This window comes from Centroberyx affinis, unplaced genomic scaffold (assembly GCF_046629955.1).
Source record: "Centroberyx affinis isolate AG114_WGS23_722 - 3 ecotype Tasmania unplaced genomic scaffold, CSIRO-AGI_Caff_v1 ptg005323l_1, whole genome shotgun sequence".
In the NCBI taxonomy this organism is placed as follows: domain Eukaryota; kingdom Metazoa; phylum Chordata; class Actinopteri; order Beryciformes; family Berycidae; genus Centroberyx; species Centroberyx affinis.
Window position 1 is genome coordinate 1 of NW_027282657.1, and position 10,000 is coordinate 10,000.

At 41.4% G+C, this 10,000-nt stretch overlaps 1 protein-coding gene across 1 annotated transcript in view; it reads right to left on the reverse strand.

Moving 5' to 3' along the window:
• Positions 1 to 3,100: 3,100 nt before the first annotated feature.
• The window catches only part of LOC139667152 (ras-specific guanine nucleotide-releasing factor 2-like), a gene marked incomplete at its 5' end in the record, with an annotated part of 21,067 nt that continues 14,167 nt past the window's right edge, over positions 3,101 to 10,000 (reverse strand). The window contains 9 exons of the mRNA XM_071546571.1: positions 3,101 to 5,461; positions 5,914 to 5,982; positions 6,120 to 6,237; positions 6,472 to 6,551; positions 7,535 to 7,732; positions 7,844 to 7,928; positions 8,444 to 8,547; positions 9,464 to 9,524; positions 9,823 to 9,935. Coding sequence (XP_071402672.1) covers positions 5,369 to 5,461; positions 5,914 to 5,982; positions 6,120 to 6,237; positions 6,472 to 6,551; positions 7,535 to 7,732; positions 7,844 to 7,928; positions 8,444 to 8,547; positions 9,464 to 9,524; positions 9,823 to 9,935 — 921 coding nt within the window. The remainder of the gene's footprint in view (positions 5,462 to 5,913; positions 5,983 to 6,119; positions 6,238 to 6,471; positions 6,552 to 7,534; positions 7,733 to 7,843; positions 7,929 to 8,443; positions 8,548 to 9,463; positions 9,525 to 9,822; positions 9,936 to 10,000) is intronic.

The window sequence follows — 10,000 nt, forward strand, 5'->3', positions numbered from 1 at the left end:
ATCACTTCTCCTTACAACTTAGTGTGTATTAGTTTCAGTACAACCATGTAGGGTGTGGAGAAGGGCAAAGGCTTCCCAAGGAGGCAAAATACTATAAAACAGGACCACTCCTAATGCAAAAGGAACACTTTTTATTCACTTTTTAGGCTACAAGTTCAGCGTTAAATGTGCATATATTACAGGGCCATATTTACTGCTCCACATCCTATGTTTGCATTTGTGGCTTTGCGAATGTTTGAATTATGTTACTTTTTGAGTTAGATGTGGATTCCATTTTCCCTTATATTTCTTGTATTTGAAGTCCACAAAATGTCAGACCGCAGTGCATTTTTACTTAGCCCTTGAGTCACTGTCTTTGATTGCAGAGGTTAGGTTGAGGTGTCAGGGGCTTAGCACTGTGGTACGAGGAACTTCAACTTGGTGTCAGCCGTCCAGCCCTCAGAAACAGGAGCCATGTTGGTTGATCTCCTATAATACTCTGAACCCCTGCTGAGAAACAAATAGTAACAGCTCCCACCCCCCACTTCCACTGCGGCTTATCAGCGCTAATAACTGTGGGAGAGCGGCTCTCACGTTACCAACTCTATACCCTTTCCACATCTCCTTGACAACATTTGGGACGATGATGGGTAAATTTTATCACCTTGAAAACACTTGCTCAAATTGCCTGGAATTGCTTGTCAACACAGAGAAATGGACAATTGGGTTGGGAGGAAAGAGATGGAATGGCACTTTAGAGTATCAATACTATAACTACCTACACATTCGGTGTTTGGGCAGTGCGCCCCTCTCACAGCACAACAGACACAGTGCAGGAACTAGTGATGGTATTCATCACAGAGCTGAAGCTGTGACAGACGGCAGACCAAAGAGGATAGAATGTCCCCACGAGAAATGAAGGCATACACACACTCGTTCACGTACACACTGTCAATTATGTGCACTGACATTCACTCACGTATACACAGGCACATACCATCTCTCTCTCTCTCTCTCTCTCTCTCTCTCTCTCTCTCTCTCTCACACACACACACACAATTTCCAGGAACAAACACGGTCTAAGTGCCATATCTGCTGTTCCTCTGCAGATATGAAGAGAACTGACACTGAATTCCACATTGTTTCCTCTCCATATTAAAGGTAGACTTTGCAATCCTAACTGGTATTCCCTCTCGATATTTATCAATATTTTATTTATCTCTTTTTGGTTGTGATAGTCAAGTGGGAAATGGGCAGATTAGACCACAGGTTTTACATGTCTTTCCCTGCAGAAAGAGGCAATGTCACCCATGGCCACAGGGTGGCAGGACAGCACCAGTGATAGGTCACACGATTAGATGACAGTCACTACAGAGGCCTTCAAGTCCTTCAAGATCCAGGACTCCAGGCCAGAGGTTGTCACAGCCCCTAAAGTGCTTTTTGAGGCAGTGCAAAGAAAGGAACAGCAGCTGATGATGGAGTTAGAGGAAAAGACAGCTACGGAGATGTGGAGACTGCAATCAATCGGACTCCAGTCACAAACAAGGTCTCATCATTGATTTGTATGTTCTTACATAGCTAACAGAGGCTGACATTCTAGATGTGATTGTGCAATCAAATATCTGGTCATACAATACAGTGCTGGTCCTATATACTAATTGCTTTAGATTATCTATTGTGAACATGAAAAAGGTAAACAAGTAAACGTTTTGCTTGAAGAATTTCCGTGTTATTTAAATTGCATTTAATACATAATGTTCATTTTTTAACCATAATTAAGCAATTCTAACATTTTGATTTGACCAAATGACATCACTCAGTCACTGAAGTGAATACTGATTGGATCAAATTTACTGACTAATGAACAGTTTAGTGTAGAACAGGGGTGTCAAACCATGTAGGTTTCCAACCAAAGAGATAGTGTAGCCTTGAAAACCTGCACCCTCTCACATGGTTCAATGTCATATAGACCAAATTAATTAACCAGTTCATTTGGCTGAGACCTCATCTCAATGGCTCCCTAGTTGATGAACTTAATCCTTTCTGTGGAGGATAGAGTAACACTAGGCTACATGGTTGACTTATCTAACTTGGCTTAACTTAAAATGCCACAGCATGTGTGGTCTTATGAATGTAAATAGTTGATATACTGTATATTTTAGCCACAGTAGCCAGAATAGCCAATATTATTCCAATTGCCTGGGACAGTCTTAATACCACTGTGAACATAAACAACTCTCTCCCAAAGCAACAAAACAAACAGCAGACTACTAAAACCTGAACCTGTAAATGAAGGGCTCCTCCAAAGAGAAAAACATTGCATTTTTGCAACTGTTGCAACTGTTAAGTCTCGATAACAAAACAGATGTCAAGTCTCAGGTAAATGTGGCTGTGATAGCACCCAGGGGCTGTCTTGGGAAAAGAGGACATTTTATTACACTAGTGTAGAACAAAGGTATTTTGAGTATAAAAAGTCAAACTGTGAGTCTACAAAATTAATAACCCCTTCATTATTCATCATTTAAAGAGTAGCTTCAGATATTACATGTTACTGACATTGTAGCTTCAAGCCATAGTTCTCTTGTTTCTGGCTTTGACAGAAAGATTCTCACGTTCACAAATATTAATTGGACTTTCCTAGACAATAGGAATAATATGAATTCTTAAAGTTAGTGTCAAGTCAAGTTGTAGACATCAAGACCATATGAAACCCTAAATGTCAGTAATGAAGATTCACAAAGGTTCTTGGTTAAATTAGCCACTGTATGCATTAGCTATCCTGCTAGGTTCCTCTGATTGTAGAAAATGACTTCTTCCCCTGGAAACACACACACTTCTACTGTGTTGTAGCCTGATGTCGGTCTTTTCCAGGTTGTTAATGAAAGATAAAGAAGGTAATCCAGAGGTTTGTGCCGGCCCTTAACTCTCAGTTGAAATTTGTTGTCGCACTTTGCCAAGAAATGGCCGTGGGGGTTAAACTGAAGGGGTGCTGATGCCAGATGGTGCACCATGGAAAGCCACATGCCCACCAATGCTAAAGCAAGAAATGAGTGAATAGTCCAAGGAAACACTCAAACACATAAGGCATGTTGAATTTTATTTCCCCTGCACCTACAAGTGAAAAATGCAAACAAATAAATAAACAAACACACAAACAAACAAAAACACAAAAAACAATAATACAATACAAACAAAGCATCCTGTTGTCCCAAACTGGTATTTAAAACAGACACTCAGAGTTACAGACGCAGTGCAAAGGACAAGTTCACCCAAAAGCAAAGCCTGCAAACATTTTCCCAGTCAAACTAGATCAAGATCATGAATCTATTATGAAAGGTTTTCTATTCCCTCATCATTTGACACTGAGGCCTGCAGATAAATCCCTATGCTGCTACTGCATAACAGGCTCCTTAACAAATGGCATAGAGTAAAGACTATGCTTGACTTCAGAAAACTGTGAGGTACAAAGAGAGAAATTTGACAAACTTGTCAGTTTTGATGAGTGAAATATCGCTTTTATCCTCGATAACGGAGCCAGCCGACAGCTACAGAGACAATAGTAATATAGAGAAGCAGAGGGAAAAGGTTCAAGTCAGACATGCACAACATGCAGCTGTGGGGTGCGTGCAGGACAACTATGTTCATCATATCAGCGATACACCACACTATGCTGCACCGTTAGAAAACAAATTGTCATTATTCAAATGCTACATTTTTTTAAACCTTCAAAATACATCTTTTTTCATAATAAAGTTCAACATAGATTTCTTGCAATACAAGAGCTCGGGATGCAAAACTAAAATCCAACAAAAGAACAAGAGACAGAAAAAAACAGTAACAAAATCAATATTCACAGCATAACAATTCAAAATATTTCTTTAGCAATCATATGATATGTGTGGTGTCACTATATACAAAAATAACAACATAAATATCTGATGAAATAAATAGCATGGTAAATAACTATCATATTGTCACTCAAGCAAAGCTACATCTCAGAGAGTGCAAAAACAATCCATCCTACATCCAAGAGTTACATACCGGGTCCAGACTGGACAGCACAAGAAGTCTGCAAAAGCTTTGGGTAGATAGAGATTATAACAATGTTTAAACACTAGAGGGAGATATTTGCTGATGATCAGTTGCTGCTATGCTTTTACTCTGTTTTACACTAACATGCTACTCTTTAGCCTACATAACCTATTTTCTGAAGAAAAAAAAATGTAAGTGATTCAATAGAAGTACCATCTAATTTTTTAAGGAAATCTTAATGCAAACTGATTGGAATTAGGGTTTATATATAAAACTTCAACTTTATGCTAGTGGACTGGCAAATGTGGGGAAATTGACCAACAGTATAGGAAGGCACCGATAAGGTATCTATTTTTTTTTTTATCATTCATGTGGACATAGATAAAAAACACATACATGTCCATTTTCATGGGAGGTCTTGAGGCCAAGTAAAGACCTCTGTTCATTGTTTCATAAATAACAATCAGCCACTTCATCAAAATATTTGATTTGATATTTGATTATCTTGATGTGTTTGATTATTTTTGTTTTTTTTTTACGTGTCTTTCCATGTCATATTTGAAGGCTTACTGGCGTTCTGCCGTACCCAGCCCACTGAAGATGCATAGTGGCTTAGAGAGTCACCCTGGTCAGAGTGAAGCATGCTAAGCTGAGGGTCAGGGGTTGAGGTTGAAGGCCATTTAAACAGTTACATCCCAAGTGGAAATCATGCAAATTTATGCAGTGACCATCATGACAGAAAGCGTTGGGGCTCTTGCTCCAGGACACGGCACAGAAATGCACAGGCAACAGAACACAGACAACAGCACAGAGACACTAGAGCTGAGACACTTCTCTGTCACACACTATCTGTACATGCTACATCTCTTTAATATCCACTGTCGACCACCTCAAACAGATTCAATCAACGCTCTCAGCCTCCATGCACTCTCAGACTGTCTGAGGAAGTGTGATGTCATGCGCACCGCACTCACGGGCGAGGAATGATGAGCGCACACAGCGACATGTGATTTCCTCTAGACCCTTACTCAACGCCACCAAAACCTTTCTCTCTTGTTCTCCTTGAAAACAATCGGTCCATTATCTCAAAAGAACAGAACTTTTTTATTCCTTGCCTTTTTTATTCCTTTTTCTCACTCACACTCTCTTCAAACTCTCTGGCTTGTTCATCCTTTCTCACTGTTGACTTTCAAGATCTCTCTGTCTTGTCAAGTGGTCTCTCTCCTTTTCCATCTCCATGACGTTCTCAAAACTTCCCATCCCTCTTTCTTCTTCATTGATGTGATTATGTGGGGGCGTGTCGCCCTTGCAGGGGGTCCAGGGTTGGCAGGCTCCCGCTGGCCGCAGCAGCTGTCACTCAGGCTGGGAGCCGGGGCTCGATCTTCAGGGAGAGATCATACAGCGTGTCTTCATCCATGATCAGAGTCTTATCCAGCAGGTACTGGGTCACCTGGACAGAGAACAAGAAGGGGGAGAGATCAGTTTCACTGTGACTGCACAGTGGAGAGAGAGAGGGAGTCTGCCAGGAAGCTTTCTTCACAACGCTGGCTTAATTTTATTGTTATCTCGGACATGTTTCTACCTGTTCAGTGTGTTTTTAGCACTCAGAGCGCCAAGCACTAGAATAACTTTTTCCAAAAGAATGCCACACGTCAAACAGGTTTTCAATAATCCTATAGCAACAACAGCCAAGACCAGTGCTCCCCTCAAGGATCTGTTTAGTGCTGCTAGCTAAAAAAAAGGTGCCTAGTGTACACAGAACTGAACACATTCAAGAAACTTTGAGCATACATTTAATAATGTTTGTTGCTGCTGTGGTGATGCTGTTCAGAAAGAAAAGGTAATGGGATGCAGGAATGGAAAAACATGAAAAGAGGATGCAGTGTATTTAGAGAAAAGTACCTTGGCTTGATGCTCTATCCTGTAGGGAGTCTGCTGGAACTGCCGGATCTCTCTGATGATGTGGGAGATCTGAGGAACAACAACAAAGCTGATTTTATGTTGTTGATTTTACCACTACAGTGTTTTTGTGCACAGTGTCTGCATGCATGCATGTGTGTTTGTGTGTGAATGTGTTTGCATATGTTCTGAAGCATGAATGTGCCTACCATCCTCATTTTGGAGAAGTTGACAAGACCCTCCTCAGTGAAATTGGGCGTTCCCTCCTCGATGAAGGCCAGGTCCGTTAGGTACATTCCCAGGTATGGCACACACGGAGGGTTGCAGCTGCAGGGAGAAGTGGAGTTGGTGGTGGGTGTTCAAGGATGAAGCAGTAGTGTGCATAACAAATACACACTTAGGAAATTAACTGCATGTTACTTAAACCATTTGTAGCTCAAAATCAGAATGAAGAAGAATGAACCACCATCTTCTTTCCCTTAATATTTTGAAGCATTTACAGTGATAATCATTTGAGAGCATCTGAAACGTTCTGTATTGTACAATATTTTGAAGTCTCACTTTTTCAGGGTCTCCCTCAGGTTTTTGAACCTTCCCTCAGACGACACAGTTTTCTGCAACTTGTCCATCAAGGCTTTACTCTGGGCAAAACCACAGTTACACAGTTAAAAATAAAAATTACCTCAGAAGCATTGCCAAAACTTCCTCTAAAATAATTGGCATAGCCCTCAGATAATTGACATTTTTCTACCCCCAACAAGCCATAAACAACCCCCATAGTACACTGCATCCCACAAAGATGATACAGCTGTCAGGTGAAAACCTTGTCTCCAAAATGGCAGCTTTAAGGAACTAAGAAGCTTTGCTTTTAGCTGGATGACAATACATTTTTGACATTATCCAAAGGATTTTCAAAGAATATCAAAAGCCCAAGAGGTCAGAGAATTTTCTCAGCAATCGAGAATCATGTAATCCTTCAATTTAAGTGAAAACATAAAAATCACCAATTGGAGTTACAAGGTTTTCATACAACAGCATTCTGATTTTCTCCTGTTGGTGTCCGCCTGTGTGAACCTAAATGCGCCACAAACAGACACAGAAACATTTTAATGCTCCAAGCCATCCAACTGTATAATTAATCATGTAACAGTGACACTGCACATTCGTACATTCAATAAGATAAATCAAACTATGCACCATTGGTTATTTGCACATTTGTCTCTTTTCAGCTATACTGCATTGCTTCCGTACTTTATTTTCATTGTTGTTGTTTCTGCTGTTTTGATTGTGTCCTAAGTGTGCAGTGTGCATCATTGAATCGACCTGAAACAAACTGCCTGAAGGCAACAATAAGGTCATAGTTTCGATCCCTGCACCAGTCAGTGTTCATCACCATAAAGCAAGAAGCCAGACTGAACACTAAATCCCTACTTGCTCCGAGGGAACAGCAAAGCGCTGTCCCTTTGTTCTGGCCTCTCTACTGACATGTATCCTCCCGGGGGATAAATAAAATTTGTGAAAAAACTGTGCTAAAAAGATGCTCTAAAAATTAACAATATATTTTTGTTGTTAACAATAATCATTATAGAACACTGCAAATCGTAGCAGAGTGAATCCATTCCACCTGTTTGCTGATTTTGGCCCAGGTCTTCTTTAGCCGGTAGATGGCACTGCGGTTGAGCGCCGACGTGATCTCCAACACCCCGTTGTAGTTGTTGAGACAGCGGCAGATGTCGGCCACAGCCACCCACTTCTCTATGGAGTTGGCCCTGGAGCCCACATCAGTGTGGGTCATGATCTGAGAAGCCACCAGGTTACTCATCTTCAAATGGAAGAGAACAGAGAAAGTGAGAGGACGAGATGTAAAGGATACTGACAGAAAAGCCCTGTAGGCATTAAAACAAAGGCACTCAAAGACACCTATTGAACTTACATCATTGAAGTGTTGACTGGTTTTCATGATGTAGGGCGTCCTCTCTGTCTTATCCACCTTCATCCAGCCCTGGCCCAGGAACTCTCTGGGAGGTGGGACAGAGGGATATGATGAGTCCAAGCCATGTGCACTATAAGATTTTTTTAACTAATTCAGCCCCATAAATACAATCCCAGCACAATTTTCAAGAATGTGGCATCTCAAGATAGCTGCTGAGAAAAACTGATCAAAAACATAAACACTGCGCTCAATTTCATTACAGGTTTTACAGACTGTTCTTATGTAGCTGGGGAGGAATCTCCATTGTATTGGCAGTGGACCACGTGGACCGCAAGACCAATATCATCATATTGGTATAATCCTAGTCTTTTTTTATCACAGCCTTCAAATTTTGAGGTTTGGTGTGAAAATCTCTTCTGGTTAAAAATCTAAAAGGTTTTTCTTGTCTGCTTTCTCAAAGCATACTGAGCTGAATGAATGAAACTTTGGTGTTTGATTAATTGAAGAAGTGTTGTGCTAAGCAGTATCACCAAAAAGTGATTTTGTCATGTTGGCCCTGATGCAGATGACAGTGTGGAGGTATGAAGGGAGAGGACTGACTCGTAAGGAATGCTCCTGAAGACGATGTGGTCCAGCAGAGTGATCTGTTCAGCCAGCTCCATCGCCGACAGGGACTCGAAACACTCCGCCTTTGGACACTCCGCCTAAAGACACACACACGCACACACAGACACAAACACACAAACACACACAGACAAAAAACAGAGGCACAACCCAACCATAAACACACAAATACTCACACCATGACACAAAGGAAAATAACAATGAGATATAAATACCTAATACAGACATTGTCTATGACGAATATATTTTGTGACAGTTGACGGTCAAGAGAGAGTGTATTTCCTCCTTCTGCTGCGGGACAGGACAGTATGTCCTGACTGAGGCTTTTCACATCTCATAAAGGATATGGACACACACACACACACACACACACACACACACACACGCATGTAGGCATAGCACTGGCAGAGAGGCAATATGACATACAGACAGCCACACAAAAAGGGTGGTCTAGCGTGTGTGTGTGTGTGTGTGTGTGAGAGAGAGAGAGGGGGAGAGAGAGAGAGAGAGAGAGAGAGAGAGAGAGAGAGATTCTCAGTAATTCAAGCCAATTAAGTGTGTGTTAGTGGGTCTGGTCAGATCTCTCAACTTTGATTATTTTCCACTCCCAGAATCGGTGAGGACGGCTAATTAACTAGGAAATTGAAGAAATATTGGTGGGAGATATGGTGGTGTTGTGTCCGTGTGTGTGTGGTGATGGCGGTGGTGGTTGTGTGTGTGTGCGTGTGTGTGAGAGGAGCTAGATTCATAAAACCAGTTAATTCCACAAGGAACCACATGAATCTTCAATTCAAGTAAAAAGCTCGATCATCCAGTAAGACTGCAATAACAAGAGCTTCATGCTATGCAGCAGTGAGTAGAACTTCTATAGTACTGTAGTTTACTGTGGCTTGATCCACTAGAGATCCACTTTTTCTGACAGTTGTAAAGATGTATTCACTTATTCAATATTTAGGGAGTTTTCAGAAAGGATTATGGGTGCTGTAGTTTTCTCACCATCTGCAGGATGTCTTCTATCCTCAGCTGGGCATCTTCCTGCTCGTCTTGAGAAAGGGCGCTAGGGAGAGAAAACCGGATCGGTCAGAGCTTGTATATACACTTATTCTGTCAGTCTGTGGCAGGTGTTTGTCAGGTGTGTAGATAGAATAGAATAGAATAGAATAGATTAACTGCAAAACACTATTACAGTAGTAATTCCTTCAGTCAGCACACCAAGTATTCGTGTGTGTGTGTGTGTGTGTGTGTGTGTGTATGTGTATGGTATGACTTAAGTCACTTTCAGGGGCACGCACCAGGGTTAGGGTTAGGGTTAGGGTTAGGGTTAGGTGCGTGTGTGTGTGTGTGTGTGTGTGTACTTTAGTATATTGGCAGTGGCTTTCCTCTCCTGAGGCAGAAGGTCTGGATCTCTGAGGACCTCCTCCAGAAGACAGATTACCCCCATCTTCAGCTCCCCATTCATCTCAAAATCCTACACACACACACACACACACACACAAACACACCAGAATATTACATACAGTGTTAAAGGAATAG